The sequence below is a fragment of the Rhineura floridana genome, chromosome 2 (assembly GCF_030035675.1).
Source record: "Rhineura floridana isolate rRhiFlo1 chromosome 2, rRhiFlo1.hap2, whole genome shotgun sequence".
Taxonomy (NCBI): Eukaryota; Metazoa; Chordata; class Lepidosauria; order Squamata; family Rhineuridae; genus Rhineura; species Rhineura floridana.
This window is the reverse complement of record NC_084481.1, coordinates 144627637-144646415: the sequence shown is the minus strand read 5'-3', so window position 1 is coordinate 144646415 and position 18779 is coordinate 144627637. Positions and strand designations below refer to the sequence as shown.

General features: G+C 38.8%; 1 protein-coding gene and 1 long non-coding RNA gene across 13 annotated transcripts in view; one reads left to right on the top strand and one right to left on the bottom strand.

The window, feature by feature from the left end:
- The window catches only part of CD44 (CD44 molecule (Indian blood group)), a 132595-nt gene extending 130949 nt beyond the window's left edge, over positions 1-1646 (bottom strand). For 8 of the 10 annotated variants that reach the window (XM_061610760.1, XM_061610768.1, XM_061610766.1 and 5 more), the window contains exon 1: positions 1329-1646. In XM_061610760.1, the coding sequence (XP_061466744.1) occupies positions 1329-1395 (67 nt within the window). In that variant the 5' untranslated portion in view covers positions 1396-1646. The remainder of the gene's footprint in view (positions 1-1328) is intronic. The other 2 variants (XM_061610761.1, XM_061610769.1) reach the window with 2 other exon arrangements.
- On the top strand, positions 1358-14893 carry LOC133377209 (uncharacterized). Of its 3 annotated transcripts, none has more exons than XR_009760646.1 (4): positions 1358-1775; positions 1894-1978; positions 6051-6147; positions 13362-14893. It is a non-coding gene; the product is annotated as an uncharacterized LOC133377209 (long non-coding RNA). The 3 variants fall into 3 exon arrangements; XR_009760647.1 differs by lacking the exon at positions 13362-14893 and adding an exon at positions 8914-9007; XR_009760645.1 differs by lacking the exon at positions 6051-6147.
- The last annotated feature ends 3886 nt before the right edge of the window (positions 14894-18779 follow it).

Here is an 18779-nt window from a genome sequence, read left to right as displayed (position 1 = left end):
AAAAGGAAATATTAGCTGAGCAAGGAATAACTAAGAAACATAATTATTCTACAGTGTACATATGTACATACACATGTTATATCTAATCCAGAATTTTAGCCACACCCCATAGATCTCACATAGTGCAAGAAAACCTCATTACGTTTGGAAAGTGCATACTCAGGTACCTGATTTTATTTTTTATTTTTTTAACTGAACTCATAATCACAAGAGAATTATTTCTGAAAGCAATACTGGCATTTTTTTCCTGGTAATTCCAAAACCTGCTTGGAACTGTGCACTCAGGACACACCCATTTACAAATTTGTAAAGCAAAGTGTTATCCAATTTATTTCTTTATGCTCAAATAAGTATAAAAAGCACTCAGGACACAATGTCTGTTTTTAAAGAGTATTTTGTAAGCTGCCCAGGAACTGGTTAGAGGGGAAAAAATAAGGATAATAGATTCCCTTCAAAACAGCTCAAGGCAATTTCTATTACAATGGGTCTCTGTTAAAGGCACAGTTACTTCTCTACATGTACTTGTGGTTCTGTATTGCATCAAACTTTTAAAGAGCATTTTGTCATCTCAGGCATGTGATTTTCTTAAGTGCATGAACACTTTCATTCCCAAATCAAGCATTTTATTTCATTATTCATGGACAGACTTTGGAAAGCTGGGGAGGCAAGATGGAAAATGAGCTGCTCATTCCTGCCAGGCTAGCTTAAAGTTTGCTTCTAAATCTCACCAGTCATGCTCAAATTAAAGTTCTTAAAGCTAGCTAACACTATTCACTTTCTGTCCTTCAACTCTCAAAAATCATCCGCAGTACGGAGAAGAGAAGTAGTTATGGCTTCTGCATCTCTTAAGTATGCAACTGTTTCTCCTTCAGCCTGCGTAAACACAAGAATACAACTATTGTAAGTCAGAGGGTTTCCTTTTTTCCCCTGAACTGTCTACTTCACAGAATGAATGGAACAAAAATAAATACATAACTGTGGTTTCCAGGGCTGAATATGGACCAGATGTGCAGAAGCTCATTCCTCTGTCATGCTCCGGTCTACCATGTTAACTTTAAACATCAGCATTCTACCTTCAGTTTCTTTTGCTTCTAACTGTTTCTCTATCCTACCTATACAGACACACACACACACACACACACACACACAGAAAATGATTCACCGGTTAAGTTTCAGTGTCTTTGTCACTAAAGAAACAAACAGTAAAATGCACGTGAAGTCAAATATTCTAGTAATCCAAGGAGCTGGCAAGCTGAGGGAAGTTTTCCTATCTGAAACGTATGACGCTAATCAGCTAATATCAGAGATTTCATTTATAAGTCACTTACCTATCTGGGCTAAAGAAAGCTGCAACAAGTAAAATCCAACAGCTGCACACAACCAGAACTTGGCCATTGTTTCCTCTTCGAGTTAATGTGTAAAAGGCAAGGAATTCCTCTCCGAGCCTGCACAAAGGAGGGGCAGAAGAAGAAGAAGAAAAAAAGGTCCCAGGTCTTGTTAAGTCTGCACAGAAAGCCAGCGTCTGAAGTTTGCTGCAGTTTTTATTCCAATTCAAAGTAACTGAAGCAGTGACATAAGAGGGAGGGGAGCAGAATCGAAAGTCACACCCATGTTGAAACAAAAGTGACTAGGCAAAAAGGGGAGGAGAGGAGGGTACTACTTATGAGTAAGCAGTTACCAGCAGCAATTAATGTCTTTTACTCATCGCAATGAAGCCAGAAGTCTTCTTGGAGCACTTGTGCTGGAAATTATGTGTAACTCCTCAGGCTTAGCAGGTAGGAAAAAGCTGCCTACAGACCACATGGCTCTCCCAATGTCTATTCAAACATCTAGAATGACTGAGTTTTTAGAAACACATTTTAATATCTTTTATTTCTTGTGAATTCATTTTAGAAGGCAGAGAGTGAAAACGAAGAACTACATTTATCTGCAGGTCTGCCAATAATCTACACCTGATCCAGTCACTTCTGCAACAGGCGTAAGAGCATATAAATCAATTAATGTTTTTTATGTTATGCTAAGAGTTGTGGGCAGAAATGGACAAGGGGATGGCAAGTGTGACTTTTCCATGATTTTTCTTTTTGTATTCTAAAATCCAAAGTGAAAACTTGCCATGGTGAAATGTGCATGCTCCAGATGTGGGTAGCACTCACACATTTCTCTTCAGGTGGAGATGTACCTGTTGCACTGTGTGTAGTTGTGTTGCTTAATTTTGTTTAAAAGCAGCACCACAGCAGCAGATAGTAACAGCAGATGTTGAAATGCGAGTGTGCCAGCGTGTGCGTGCGTTTGCCTAAGAAAGTAGGCTTTTACCCTGCAACAGCATCACTGAGACTTAAGACTTAGTAAAATAAGAAAAGCTACTTTATTTAGAGAAATACATAGTAGATAGAAAAGGCATACCTAGTTCTAACTAACTAGCTAAGTTGGAGGCATAACTCCCAGGTGTAGGAGTCAGCCCCGTGCTCGGAGAGAGAGCAGAGACAAAGGGAGTCTCCTCTCTCCTGGACAGCCAGAGGACAAAGGAATGGAAAGGGCGGAAGGAGGAGGGGCAGGTAAGCTTCCCTGAAGGTGTCACAGTCTAGCGACAAAAGGAAGTCAGTCAGAGCATCACAGGTAAAAGGTAAACAAGCCTATCCATCTGGAGGACCCTAACTCTATCTCCCTTCTGGAGCATAAACAAAAGAACAAAACAGGAGTTGCTCTTGCCCCACTTCCAACAGTACCATTACCTACTTTAGACATTACACCTAAAGTGCAAAAAGGAGGAAGCGTTAGATACTCATGCTTCCTCTCCCTCTACTTTTGCATAATGACTGAAGCTATTCTCAAGCTGAGAACTATTGATCCAGACAGCACAAATCAGAATTACAGGGCTCCTTCAATCACTATTGGAACACGCTGAGAATGGACTTCCGGGAAGGGTGACTTAGCCTGTGCCTGCTTTTGAGACGGGCTCCTGCCTCAAAAGAAGCTTATTCAGATATATCAGTCAGATTTTTTTTTTTTTTGACTGATTAAACTTCTCCCGGGTAGGGAGAAACGAAGAGATTAACCTCAAAGCCTATTTTTGTTGGGACGACCAGATCTCATTAATTTATGGGACGAGGTCCAGCCGACGAAGGTGGGACGGATTTTCAACAACAAGCTCTATCTGATAAAGCGAACGTTCATCTTATCTTCTAAGAGAGAACGCACTAACAGGCAAGCACCCTTCTTTCTATATTTTTCTTTTACTTGACTTAAATTGTTGCTGTTTAAAAGAGATTTGCCAGATTGATCGGTTTTTGACATCTCACTGGGGAGCCATAACTTCTCTCTGCTACTCACTAATTAATAGCTTATCTCTGTTTTTGTTGCAAAAAGCTGTCCTGGATTTGCATTCTAAAGATATACACAGAAGAGGGATTTCTATTCCAGATTTTTATTTTGAAGAATATTATATTGTCTGAGACTACTCTCTTTTTGGTCTATTTTATTTTGACGAATCTGTTTCCTGACGACCGCCATTAATTGTTTCGATCCTGGGAACTGCATTTTGTTTACTTAAGCATGGAGAGATAAGGCTGTCTGCTCTGTTTATACTGTGATGTCACCAAGTTTGGAGTATTAACCCAATTGTTGCTGAAATAAGAAGTGGTTTTCCTATATTTTTCTTTTAAAATGGCAATTAAGAAAGTGGCTGAGAAGCTGGAAATAACTGTTTCAGAAAATAATGGATGAGATTGAGATAACGAAACAAAACCTGCGACAGGGTTGTAAGGAGCTGAAAATTGAATTGAGTAAAATGAAGCAGGAGATTAAAGATATAGGGGTCCCTGTGAGAGAGGTGACCCTGGAAGGGGTCCCTGTGAGAGAGGAGACCCCGGAGATTGGAACAAACGTGGAACAGGAAAAAGATTTGGAGTCTATGGACTTTAGAAACAAAATCTATTGTTTGGAGACACAGGAGATTAAAGACATAGGGGTCCTTGTGAGAGAGGAGACCCTGGAGACTGGAACAGGGGTCCCTGTGAGAGAGGAGACCCTGGAGACTGGAACAGGGGTCCCTGTGAGAGAGGAGATCCCGGAGATTGGAACAAACGTGGAACAGGAACAAGATTTGGAGTCTATGGACTTTAGAAATAAAATCTATTGTTTGGAACTCAATGTTATCTCTGAAGAAATTAATGAAGATTCTAGAGATAAAGTTATCAATGGCATGGATAATCTTCTGGACTGGAATGATGTGATGGAGCCCAATATAGAGAAAATCTATGGAATTAACTGCAGCCATGTGACAATGGAAAAACTTTCAAGAGATGACCCAGTGTATTTTGAAAAAAAGAATAGAGATATGATTTTACAGCAGTATTTCAGCAACCTATTCAGAATGGATGGCAAGAAAATATTTGGGATAGAGGTAATTCCCATCAGACTCTTACTATATGACTATGGCTTTGACAGCAAGATTATTATGGAATACTGATAATGGAAGATTGGATACTGAAATTACTGGACTTAACAAGACTACTGAAGATGGAAGATGGAAAATGGAACTAATAGGGATAATAGAACAATGGCTACTGAAATTACTGAACCTAACAGATTCTGATGTGATGGATTAATTGAAATGTTTATTTTGACTATGGTTATGACAATAAGATTATCATAATTAGTAATGAGATGGATTAATCGATATGCTTATCTGGAAAAAAAAATTGATAGATATATTTCTTAAAGAATTGAAACCTCTCTTTGACTTTTTGTGGAAAGAATAAAGTAATGTTTATGAGATTTGATGATTAAGTAAGATAACTACTGGAGGAAAGTGATTTTATAATATGACTTAAGAGACAGGATTGTTATATATTATAGACTTATAACTGATTTGATCTTTGACAAATGGGAAGTCAATATTTTACTCTTTACTTTTGTTTTTTTTTTTTCTTTTTTTCTTTTTGTTTAACTATTTTTGATTTTGTTTTTTGTCTTTGAATGTTTTATGATTTTGTCTTGTATGTTTTATGAAAATCTGAATAAAAATTATTGAAAAAAAAAAAAGGAACACGCTGAGAATGGGGGGCGGCGGGGGTTGTTATCTTCAAACTCAAGTGGAAGTTTAGGGCGAGCACATATATGAGTTCATATTAACGCCAAAACAAACATTATGTGATAGATCTGTAATCACATAACCTATGGGGTTTTTTTGGGGGGGTGTTAAATAATAAAAAACACTGCAGAAGAGTCTGACATATAAACCTCACCCATGCCAGGTTGCCCCAAACCTATTATTTGCCTTCTGGGAAGTGGAGGTGCGGGAAAGCATACAGCTATCGCATAGAGTAGGAATGGATGGATCTGTTAATTTTGGTTCTCCCATTTTTCATTTTTCCAATCTTCAACTCAGTTCTCCCCATTTCTGGAGCAATCTACCATTTAAAAAAATATCATAGAAATTTGTCAGCATTTTAGTGTGAATTTCTCCTAATAAGCATATTTTTGTATGGAATTTTGCCTACTATATATTTTTTTGCAAAGTGATTTCCTTGATATAATGCATTTTTGTAAGTTATTGTCACTAATATATGCATTTTTATGCATCATTTACCTAGTACGAACATTTTTGTACACGTTACTTAGCAGAACTATATTACAAAATTCGGAGAAATTTGAATTTAAAGGGATAACTTTGTTTTGGTTTGCGTATTGTTTCAGAAAGTGTTAATTTGGTAGGTTCAGCTTTAAATACAAACATAATTGAATTTCTCCCCCATCCCTAATGCAGGGTTACCTTCCTCAGTGCAATGGTCTTGATTAATCTGAACTTTGTAAGTCAGGGTGTGAGAACGGAATACTAGCATCTCATTTTAAGTATTAGAACAGACCATGTTCCAGGTAAATAAGAACTCAAAGGATAAATGTATTCTAGCACTTGGAAACAAAAAATCTAATTTGCATTTAGGTTGCCTGTCTTCATAAGTCACTTACCTAAGAATAGTAAAATTTTAGAGTGACGTTATATGGGAATTATCATGTTGTTTTTAACTGAATTGTCTATATGCAAGCAGGTATAAAAAGGACCCAAAGATCAGCTTTTACAACCTACGTGTACCTATAATAATTTTACCATGGCCAAAAAGGATGTATTTAAAATGATCATATCAGGTATGACTTCATTTTTTCACATATACACATCTTAACTCCTAGAAATTAAGTAATACAATGGCTTTGATAATTAAGTCTATCCAGTGACTTCTAGCAAGCATCCTTTTTTAAAAAAATAAAAATAAAAATAAAAAATATATAAAAATAAATTAGAGGGTTGTCTCCAAAGTAATGTTAAATCATGGTTCTGCAAGCACAATGATTTCCACATGCGTAATGGGACTTTCCCCCTCTGCCAACCATCCAGAGCAGATTTAGGGAGGGCATAGGGCATGGGGCATGTGCAGGGGTGAAGGAGGGAAGTCCCATTGCATAAATGGAAATCTTTGCACTGGTGGGACATGGTAGTTGGATTCCACTTGGAGATATTGATTTTTTTAATTCAAATTTGTTTAGATTAATATTTATGCAAAATGTCATACACACTTGAAAACAAATCATAAAACACTCACACCTAGAAGCGCCTTAAGTCTGTATTGCTGATATGCTAGGATTGACATCTGTCCCCTATTTGAAGGGCTGTTTGGTTCTAGCCCAGTTTAAAGATAAAGAACCATAAGAAGGCAGAGCTGGGGTCTTGATATTGCCCATCAACAGTTAGCACCTGGACAGCAGATTGGCTATGTAGGCGCACAGACTACCTGGTCAAAATCTTCTTCAATGAGTTGAGAAGTATTGGATTTCCATTTGAACAATAATATTTCTTTCAAATTTGCTTCTATACATATAAATTAGCATATGCAAGTTTTATGCAAATCTGTGCCTTTTATGGTGGTGCAGTTCCTTTTCTATGGCAATGTATACGCAGCCACCCTAAGATATAGTCTCAGAGTACGCAAATAGGGTAGTTCTGTGTAAACAACTCCCCCTTGATCACTCTGTCATGGGTGGATCAAGGCCTACTTCCTGAAGGTTACATTAGGTTTATTCACATGCGAAAATGGCCCCAACTTGACACCTTCTTGGTATATTTGGGCCTAGATTTTATATTCTCCACCAACAAACCTGTAAAATAGGAACAGTGCTTTATGTTTGTGTGGCAGAGCAAAACTGCCTTTTCTTTGTGGCGCCAAAAGTGTTCTGTAAGAGAATCTGTGGTCTGAGCTGGTTTGAGCCAGATATTGTTTTGTTGACTTGAAGGCAAAGAAGTCTATTGGAAAGCCAGGCACCCATTTCTATTACTGCCAACTGTTTTGTTCCCACATGTAATTTATGGCCTGTGTCCTGCAGAGCAGCAGGGAGGTGAACAATGGCCCCCCATAGTTTATGTTCATAAAGGGAAACAGCCAGTAATCTCACACCACCTCATCTTTCAGTTTCCTTTCTTATTGAGTTCCAAGTCCCCAAATGATAACAGAGGAAACCATTTCAATAGCTGTTCATTTACCACTCATTTTACTTTACTTTCAACTTAATAAAGACTTCAAAAGGGATGAGTCTCTGACTATCTCATGTAACTTACATCTTAGCACTTATGCAAAAGCATATTGCCATCTCTTTAATCACCTTCCGACACATTCCTTGTTATGGATTACTTCATATTTGTAAATATGGTTGTCCAGAAACTATTACATCTGTGTGCACAAGAAGAATTGATAAATAACACCCATTTGTTTTGCCAGGGAGTGAATCCCACTGAATCCAGTGGAACTTAATTCCAAATAAACATGCACAGGATTGCACTGCAAGGGTGTAATCCTGGGCATATTTACCTGGAAGTAAATTCTATTCAATACAATGGGACTTAACTTCCAAACATACAGAGGATTACTTTGTAACTTAACATTTTTGCCTGTCAATTACATCTGACCAAGGTTTGTGCGCGTATGATTCTTTTGTACATGCTGTTTTCATATTATTTGGGCAAGCCAGCATTCAATGGCAGAACATGTGCTTTACATGTAGAAAGTGCCAAATTCAACCCCAGCCCGAGTACAAAATGATTATACATGAATCAGTCCAAAACCTATTTCTAAAGAAACTGACTGGACTACTACATAGCAGTCACTATTCCCCAAAAAATATCTTGTGCAGAAACAGAGCACTGTTTGAAGAAACCTCTGATTAATCCCCCTCCTCCCCAGCAATTGCTTTGACCCTGTCCCCAGAAAAAAATCTATAATGAGAATATAAAACATTAATAGGCAAGGGTTTTTTTTATCCACATTCCTTTGAATATTATCTCTTGGGAGCCACCTGGCCATTGTGGTGGGTGAGAGCCAGCACTGGACAGGACTAGAGCCACTGTACACACTGTTTCTCTCTAAAGATGATTGCCACCCTTTACTGTTTCTCTCTTAGAAATCTCAAGAAATAGAGTGTGGGAAAGTGATGATCTTGCAAAAAAGGTTGGGGGGTGATTATCTTAATTCCCCTCCCCCCCAATGCTTGTCACCTGCATAAAATTAGGCTGAGGGCAGCATTTGGCACTTGGGCTACAGGTTGCCCACCCTTGATCTAAAGGGTGTGTTACCTGAAGGTACACACCATCCTTGGATGCTTCCAGATCCAGACGGGTGTTTATTGTGTAATCAGTGCTCCTCGGGCACACATTTTTTGTTGGGGCAGCGTCCACATTACAATGTTGGACTCAAAATAACAGCCTACATTTTCCTTCCCCAGGGGTAAATCCAATAAGAAAAAACCTTGTTGCCAACTATCTCTTTGCAATATTTCAACAACCCCATTTGCAAATTAAGCCCCATCTGGAAGCACCTGTAGTTGTTGTTTTGCTATAGCACTATCAATTGGCATTCTGCTTTACAGAGCAGCATAAGACTTTCCCAAGCCCTTAACAACCTAAATTTAAACAAGGGAGAAATGGCAAAAGGAGGGGAAGACAAGGACAAGGATAACAAGAGATGAAAGCCAAACGTTTAGTGGAGGTTACTCTCAAGTAAGTGTGCAAAGGATGCAATGTTGAGCTTTCTTAAAGTCTAACAGCTTCACAGAAGAGATGGACTTTGATATGGGGTTTCCAGGAAGACAATATTAGTTTCCAGAGGTGTAGTCATGTTAGACACTTGCAGCAAAAAAACGCAAAGAGTCTTGTGGAACCTTGAAGACTAAGAAATTCATTATGGCATAAGCTTTTGGAGAACAGAATCTGCTTCATCAACCACACACACACACACACGTGGGTGAAAAAAGAGAGTAATGTTATTGTCAGAGGGAATCCAAATAAAATCTTAAAATCTAAACTTTCTTTGCTGCTAAGTAAATTATCCATACAGGGAAAATTTACCTTATTGTATTTTTCCTTCACTTTAATAGCATTCCACATACACACACACATCTTTAGCTTTCCATCCCTATACTTGTATGTTTTGCCCCAGCTTTGTGGAGGAAGTGATTTCAAATGAGGGGGAAAGGTTAATCCCTCCTTCCCCAGTAGCTGCTTCGATGTTTAAAAAACTGTCAGAGATCCTGTTCAAAGATCACCACATCAAATCTAGTATGGGCCTGAACATTCTCCTCTCTATCCTTTTTTTTATGTTCCTCATCTTTTTTTCCCACTGTCCTCACCTACTCACTCCTGATATCAGTGTTATTTCAAATCTCCTGTCTTGAACCCTCCCTTTAAAAAAAATTTTAAAAATCCAACAGCCCTTAGTCTTGTTTCACCGTCTATGTTCCTCATCCTTTTGGGGTGCATATATGGTGAAAGTTACAAAATCTACATGAACTGGACAGAGAGAGAGAGAGAGAAACATTTTTGGTGCTCTGTTACCTGGCCAATAAAGTTTACTCCAATAAAATTTCTCCAAGGCCAGTTTCATGCTGTGTACAATAACCATGGCACCAAACTAATGTTGAAAAATTATTTCAAGCCCATACATGCAAACATTTGACTATCTAGAGAAGGAGATTCGGAGACTACTTACCCAAAAATCCTTTGTCTGCTGTTGCTCAGGCCTAGTCAATGGGCTGTACTATGTTAAGTAGGAGGTTGCCGTTTTTTGATTGCTTAAGTTTCCAATGTAATTCTAGAAAATAAAATAAAAAGTAGTATATTGGGAGAAAGATTCTGCTCCAGTTTCTTCTCTGCCTTCTGACTGCAGGGTGATTTTATGTAAGAAATTCAAAAATATAAAATCTCCTCCCCCCCCCCCCGTGCACAGTGTGAAATGATACCATCCATTCTACTATCTCAGAATTTTCCTCCCTCTTCAACCAACTTCTTCTGCTGCGTGGATTAGGCCTCAGAATTTCCTCATCACTTTTTTTTTGAATAATTGCCATTCTTAAAGTAAAAGCATTGCAGCAAATATATTTTATAATAGAAAGTATCATAAGGCTGACAATAAATGGAATCTCTTAATCAACTCTTGTGAAGGGTTGGCTTCTAGCAAGGAACTTTGTGTTTGAGGAGTTACTTTAAACTGCCCTAGAAATTTTGAAAAGTGGCATGGAAATGTTTTACATTCATAAAATAAGTTATATTGTAGCTCAGCATCTGCAAAGTTCATCATGACTTGTCCTAACTGCCCAAAGCTTTGTTTGGATGAAACCGATAAAAACAAGGGAACAGCAGTTAGATAAAATTCAAAAGTTGAGAAATAAAAAAGCTTTTGTAGTGGCATTCACAGAAGATGTATCTCTAAACATCCAATTAAATGTAATAGCTGGCTTTTGGTGGTGAAATAGAAAATATGGCTTAAGAGTGTGCTAGATGGTGACAGAGACGTTAACCAAGGTAACCCAACAAATGTTCAAACAGAACCAAATCATTAGAAACTGATTTTTCATATGAATTTTATGATTATCTTGCACAAAAAAACTATCCCTGTTTGTCAAAGATTTTGAACCAGGCTGGCATGAGCAGATTATAAACTGCCAGGGTCCCAGAGGGCCCACCATAGCTGATCCAAATCTCCTTTATTTATTTATTTACTCCTTTAAAAAGTGTCCACATTGAGAAGTAGCAGGCTGGCTAGATATAGCAGCTGCTCCATGCCTCTGGCCTGTTCCCCAAACATAGTATCCTTCTGCAATGTTATTTTGGGGGCCAGAGGCATTATGGGGGAATGCAGGGCCTGGTGATTCTCTCAGTGCCAAACCCATAAAAAATTAAAAGGGCTACCGCCGGTCACTGTAGGGAGCACCAGGGGAGGCAGTGGAGAGCTGGAGGTCACTTTGACCAGACACCTCTCAAACCTGAGAGCCAGCCCCCTTGATTTTAAATATATGAAAAGACTGTTGGTTACCTGTTGACAGATCCAAAGCAGCAGCAAGCTGAAGTTTGTTCTTACTAAAAAAACAAAAAACAAAACAAAGGCGAAGCAAATTCTTCTTGGATCCATGTGTGTGTCATTTACTAATTATACAGTATCATTCAGTGTGACTCCGTTAACCAATACAGCCTTGTGCCCTGTACCAAAGAATGTGAGAATAATTCAAACCTCCTGTTTCTATATAACACTTCACAAGACTATACACAGGTTGTGTATAAACAGGCACTGTGTCCTGTATCTGATCTGCAGTATGTGACCCCAGTGTAGGAGGCAAGGGAATGAAAAGCATTTTATGTTTAGAGAAAATAATAGGCATCCACTTGTTTCCACTGACTCAGGTAATAACTGGTTACATGCAGCGTTGGATAAAAAAAAAAAAAAACCACACAAGTGACTCATGTGATGGACATAATGAGTTAAAAAGAGAATTCCAAGGCATTATTTTTGACTAAGATTGTTGGTGCAACGAAAACAACTAGCCCTTTTTCTTTCCATGCTCTCTAATGAAATGAGAGTCAGTGTATTGTATTTGTAATGAATGTAGTACTCTTGGGTGGGAACTGGACTGGTTCAGAACTCTAGTCACTGCATATCTTTACCTCACCGGGTTGTTTTGATGATAAAATTGAATAAATCCCAGTACACTGTGCAGAGATCATTGGGTTAAGGAAGAAATTCATATACAGGAGGGCCCCGCTTTACGGCGTTCTGCTTTACGGCGTTCCGCTGATGCGGCGGCTTTCAATCAGGGGAAATTCCCCATTTTAAAGCCAATTTTGCTGTTTTATGACGTTTTTGTGTCATTTTCACGCAACACGGCCCATTATAGTCTATGGGGCCCCGCTTTACGGCGATTTCTGCTTTATGGCGGGGGCCTGGTCCCTAACCCGCCGTATTAGCGGGGCCCTCCTGTATATAATTGGCATTCTGTACCAGAAGACCTACATTGTGCAACCTCTCTCTCGCAGACACACTTCTTTAAAAGCTACTTGCTCCATGAAGCCTTTGGCTTAATCCCATGCTCTCCACTCACTATGGAAACCAGATTGGATCCAGACTACTGCAGACAGAAGGGTGGAGGAATCCTGCTAGCAAAACGGGAGGAGGTGATTGCTGTCAATTCCCCTCTCCCTCTGTAGCTCCCTTTGCCTAGGTATGGAGGAGGAATTTATTCAACAGACCAACCCAATCTGATGCTCCCATACTTACTTGCAGGTTGGAATGTAACTCCCAGTTGGATTATGCAGATTTTGCTATTCAATTTTAGTGTGCAACAATTATGCCCCAAGATGCATATTTTATGTACTAAATGAGGATTTTACAGAAAAACACATTCAAATTGCATGTTCTATGTAAAAAGTACATGAAAAATGCAGCCTTTGTGTGTTCTTTCAAAAAAATCTGCACAACACAATAGGGAACAAGTCTGTGAGCAGGACTAGGCTGCTCAATCCATTCTATGCCCTGCAAAAAAATTTTTCTGATGAGTTGGGGAACCCCCTGGAACAGTGTAGGAGGTAGTGCTAGAAGCTGCAGGGTGAAGTAGTGAAAATCTTCTCCCCACCCCCTTTCCATCAACAGGAGCATTCCGAGTGGAATTCCACTCAAGGGATGCCACCATTGGCAGAATCAAACTCTGGATCTAGCCTACTAAGTCGAAGTACATAAAATTGTATTGGCATATATCCTTTACGCTAATACCTTTATTTGCTGAATTCATCCTGCCTTTAAATTTAGCCTGTGAACTGCTTTGTGACTGTGAACACCAAAACAATAGAGCTTGTTCTAGTTGTCAGCTGGTTGGTACAATTATGAGATATGTATATAGTTTAGTGTCAGTGTCTTTTCCTGATGATGACTCTGCCTAGAAAGCACAGTTGAAAATAAAATGTTGCTTTGAAGAGGAAACAAAAACAAAACTTTAAGATGCTGAATTTCTCATTTTTTTTACAACTAATGCCTTCTCTTTTGTTCCTTTAGGTTGTGAGTTATCTGCAAAAGATTTCAGAAATTCACCATCATTTCCAGAATAAAAAACGTCTGCCTCTTCAAGACAGGAAAATGTGTTGAATTGAATTTTAAGATATGCACTGAAAAGGAAACATGACATGGATTGAAATTATTGTTATTATCATAATTTATCAAACTTTTTAGCAACTTCTTACACAAAAGGTCTCCAAGAAACTTACAACATATTTAAAACATAAAAATACATCATAATATAAACACATTCCTCCCAAAACACATGCTGTTCATAAAAAATACACAAAGCAACTACCACAGCAACAGCAGAAAGCAGCATAAAACAACAGACAGGAATATTGTAGTTCATCAAAAGCCTGGGGAAAAATGTATGTTTCTACAGGGGCTGAAAAGATGTCAACAAAGGCGCCAGGCAGGCCTTACTAGGGAGGGGGTTTGGCAAATGAGGAGTAACAACTGAAAAGGCTCTTCCCTTATACTCTTTCCCATGATGAATCTAGAGCAAACTGTTCATGCGCATGTGTGCACACATAAACACCCTACAAATACAAAAGTTGGTACTGCAGAAGAATCAGTATTGTATTCATTGTTCTGAAAAACAGTAAAGTACTCAGCCAACACCAATATTTCAAGATGGTGGGTACAAAGAACAAATACTGACCCTCTGTCTCAGTGCCTAGAAAATAAATGTAAGTGGTGACAAAAATACTGAACCTCAGGTGACATTACCTGACCCTTCATGCAATGGAAAGGAGGTGTTTCCCTTTCATCCACCACGTAGATGAAATAATACAGTATATAAGGTGAAGCCTCCATGTGAATACAGCAGGTCACACAAAGTCCTGTTCACAGTTTTTTTTCCTTTCCCTTTTTTGAGAGATAGTAGACAAAGCCATGCTTCTGTGCAATTGGACCTTCACATTGAGGATGAATCGTCACATGTCATTGGCATGGTAGAGTACAGGAAGTGAACCATGCAAAATAGCATATGAACTGGGACTGAATCTCTGTTACTGGTATCTGCCTCAAACACCTTATCTTTGTACACCATTTTTGGTAGTGATATCCAGACTATGGACTGGTCTCCATAGGAGAAAAGCACTTTTTTTGCTGAGCTGAATATGATTTATTTTGATGCTCCTCTTGTTGTTTGTATGTGTTGCTTATCTGTTATTAGACAAGTCTGTTGTTTCGTGAATGCTACTTTATATATTTTTTCTTATCTGTAAACCATTTCAATCATTGCTGATAGATAATGAATTATCCCAAATGCTTCAATATTCAGCAATATTATAAATTTCTTATGAATTATCAAATACTTCACAACAGCAAATGTACATGAAAAGATAATTTATGCTATTTATATGCAGAGTTTGTCCCTTAACTCTGCATCTGCAGCAGGGATGTAGAATGTCGAGATGAATGGTGCAGACGTTGGTTAAAGGTCAGGCTGAGTTAGCAGCAGTTCAGAAACAGAGCAGTCACCTATGAGAATAAATCAAACCTAAATTAAGGCCAAGAGCTGCAATTTAAGGTCAAGATGACACATGGTATCAGGGTCTAGTCAAGGGGCAAAAAAACAGCTAAACACAGAATCTGGAAGAAACCAGAACAGAAACTGGTCGCAATTCAAGGTGCTGGTTTTAGCCTACAGTGCCCTAGATGTCCATACATTGACAGTTGCCTCTTTCATCATGATTTCTGTGATAATCTCTGCAAACCTTCATTTCTAACATGTAAAACAAAATACCTTCTGAATGTAAAACAAATACTCAGTCACTGAGCAACAGATCTGCCACTGTTGCCCTGAGTTTTCACCCTACTCTGTTGGGAGGCTATGGAAAGCAGTGGTGCTCGGTAAATTTTATTGTCAAAATATGTAGTTTTCTGGAACAGAAGCTATGTTTTTACATCTTGGTACTGCAAAATACCTCTTGCCTTGGATCTTGAAATAGAAGTATTTTATCATTTGTGAATCAACAGAAGTATTTTACCATCTGTGAACCCAACGAAGAAACACCTTGGTATAGCAATCATGGACATCAATATGATGGAAAGGTGGTATATAAATTTCAGAAACAAACTCATCTCTTTCATTGTGTAGGATCTATGTTTTAGATGGCATGTATTGCTGGTAAACTAAGCCAGGACTCATGATATACTGCCTGACTGTTACCTGCTCCTCCACTGGTACACAAACTGAGTAAACACTAGCAGCAGGTATCTCTTGTTAAAATTAGCACCCTATCTATCAAATCGGTTTGCGTCTTAAATAGGTACGTTTGGAAGGAATGAGGTAGGTGAACTTATGAATGCTGGAATACTGGCTGTCTGCCGGTCCAAGTAATTGTATTCTAGCTAAACAAACATTTGCCTTATGTTTTAAATTAGAGATGTAAAAATGAATGATGTCAGGTAGCTGCAAAACTCCCCTTTAGGGAAAAAAACCACTGTATTTCAATACTTGGTATGTGATCTCTCCAGACAGAAATCAGGCTTTAGAATGTAAACTATAATAGAGGAAAGACCAATGTTAAGATTTATTGTTACAATGTTAACTGGGAAAAACCAGTTACAATGTTAAAATAAAGGTTAATTAAAGAACAGAGAAAGAATAAAATTGATTCAACCAAGAACAAAAAGAAGAGGAATTTGGGAAGTACATAGACAACACAATATTTAAAGTAAATGCCATAAGCTCAGTAAATGCTTGCATTTTATTTGCATTATATTGTAGGAGGCCAATCATAAATATTAGAGCATTTTTACATTTACTAGTAGGTCTCAACAGCAAGTGATCCAATGACCTAATGTCATCCTCATTTCTATAAATAATCACTAGAGAATAACATATATCATGGCATGCTAGGAAATATCCACAATAAACCCTATAACTCCCTTCTGAATATATCAGTGATTCTCAAGGTAGATGGTAAATATATACCAAAGGCACTTATTTATTCATTTTACAGAATTTATATCCCATATGGCCTGCCAGCATGGTGGAGTGGGGACATGGAGCTGCCCTCCAGACAACAATGTTGTCACTTACCAGGACAGTGCAGAGGGCAGGGCAACAACAAGGTTGGGGCTATATACAGGCAGGGTCAGTCCTGGACAGTAAACTCAACACTGCTCTAAATTAAAAATGATAGCATTGCAGTTCTTAAAAGCCTGGGGATGCAAATGTTTTTGCCTGGCACTAAGCAATAGTAACAAGAGTATCAGGTGGGCGTCTCCAGGGACAAACTTCCAGAGACAAGGAGCCACCATGGAAAAGCTCTCTCCGATCCTTCTGCTTTCAGTGGTAGGTGTACCTGGAGAAAGAGCCCAGATGACAATATCAGTGAATGGGTAGATTGATGCAGAAGCAGGTGGCCCAACAAATACGTAGATCCAAAGCAATGTAAGGTTTTAAACATTAGACCTACACGTTGAATTGAGTTTGGAAACCAAGTGAAAGCCAATGAAATTGTTTCAATACAGGCAATATATGATCTCTTCATACTGTCCTTGTTAGCACTCTAGGACAAAAAGGGGGTATGAATATACCGATCCCAGCTTGGGATTGCTCCTGGATGTTATGCTATTCCTTCGATATTCATGTGGAAGCAGTGGATTCTAAGCAGCTTCACTGTTTCCAAGAGAAATTGTACCTGGCTTTTCATGACAGAGTTATGCCGGTTTGGATTGTAATGCTCTCTGCATGTGGCAGATTTTGAAGATGGTTTAGAACAATATGCAGCTACCAGAGTTAGACCATGTAGCCATGATTCTGAACCTTCTCCCAGCTTAATTCAAAGTGCTAGTAAAATGTAAATGTACTGCCTTCAAGTTGATTCCGACTTATGGCGACCCTATGAATAGGGTTTTCATGAGGCTGAGAGGAAGTGACTGGCCCAAGGTCACCCAGTGAGCTTCATGGCTATGTGGGGATTTGAACCCTGGTCTCCCAGGTCATAGTCCAACACCTTAACCACTACACCACACTGGCTCTCCTAAAGTGCTAGTATTAATCCTTAAATTCCTTAATGGCTCAGACAAGGATACATCAAGAAACACCTGAACCTGTCCATATTCTAAGACCAGCTTTTATGGGCCCTGAAGAGTCCCATTACTTTAGAGATGCAGTGGGTGGGTATGAGAAACAGTGCTTTCTAGGAGGTTGAGCCAAAATTGTGGCATGTCCTCCATAAGGAGATATGTTAGGGCCCCCACGCTTTCCAAGTTTCAATGGGTGTTCAACAGTGCAATCCCATCTACGTTTACTAAAGAAGGAGGCCCAACTGATTTCTCTCATCCTAACTAACTTTTAATGTCTAGTTCTTTGCTGCCTCTTGGAATGTTCAGCCACTCTGAAATTATGTGTTTCTATGTTTTGTTTCTTTTAACTGTCTTTAATTACTGATGTTTATGTCAATACGTTCTTGCATATTTCAAATCAGCTTCAGTATAAATTTTTATCCAAAAGCTGAGTAACATTTGATGAAATAAATCATCATAAATAAATATATAATTTGATACTTCTGCAGCTCATATTTTTTTGTGCTGGGGTTAGAAGAGGGAGGAACTAAAAAGCTTACTTCATTGAAGAATAATGCAACCTGATTGGATAAAATAACTGGAGGTCTCATCTATGTCATCACCATGCCTTATCAAGGCAGATCAAGGTGTGGGCAAAAGGGACTGCAGACACCAAATGGTCATGTACTAGACCAGGGGTCCTCAAACTTTCTATGCTCAGAGTCCACTTTGGATGGCTGAAAATTACTGAGCCCCATGAGTCATAAAATGGTGGCAGAGTTTGGGATAATCAGCTGGCAATTACTGACATCACTTTCTACCGATATCTAATTCCATGTTAGACATTTCTAAGTTCTGTGCCACATCATTTTCCTTGCAAGTAGTTCCACAGCTCAGGTTTCCTCAAGCTAAATGCAGGTGTTTGCCCTGGAGGTTTTGTGATTCAGCCTCCCCAGTTTTGGCAGAATTTTCTGACCCATGGGATCTGAGTAGAGAAAACGTTTTCCCTTCCCACCCCCACATGCATCTCAAAGGAGTTTTATGCATCTCCTGTAATTTCTTCTTCCATTCTCCTTTCACACTCAACTTTTACTTTACATGCATGGTCGTTTTACATTCACTTCTTCCTCTTACAAGAAGTTTCCTCTCTTATCATCTTCCTTTCTATTCCCAGTTTATTCCTTTGTTATTATTATTAATAAATATTAACCTTATATCTCACTTTCTAATTTCCTTCAACACCTCCTCTGTCCCTTTCCTCTCAGAGGAAGGGACCTTCTTTCCCTCCTCCTCACCTGAACTTCTGTGTCTCCCAGCCACCTTTACTGAGCATGCAAGGAATTGCTGGTGCCATCATTAGCCCAACCAAAAGACTGTGCCTAAACAATTATT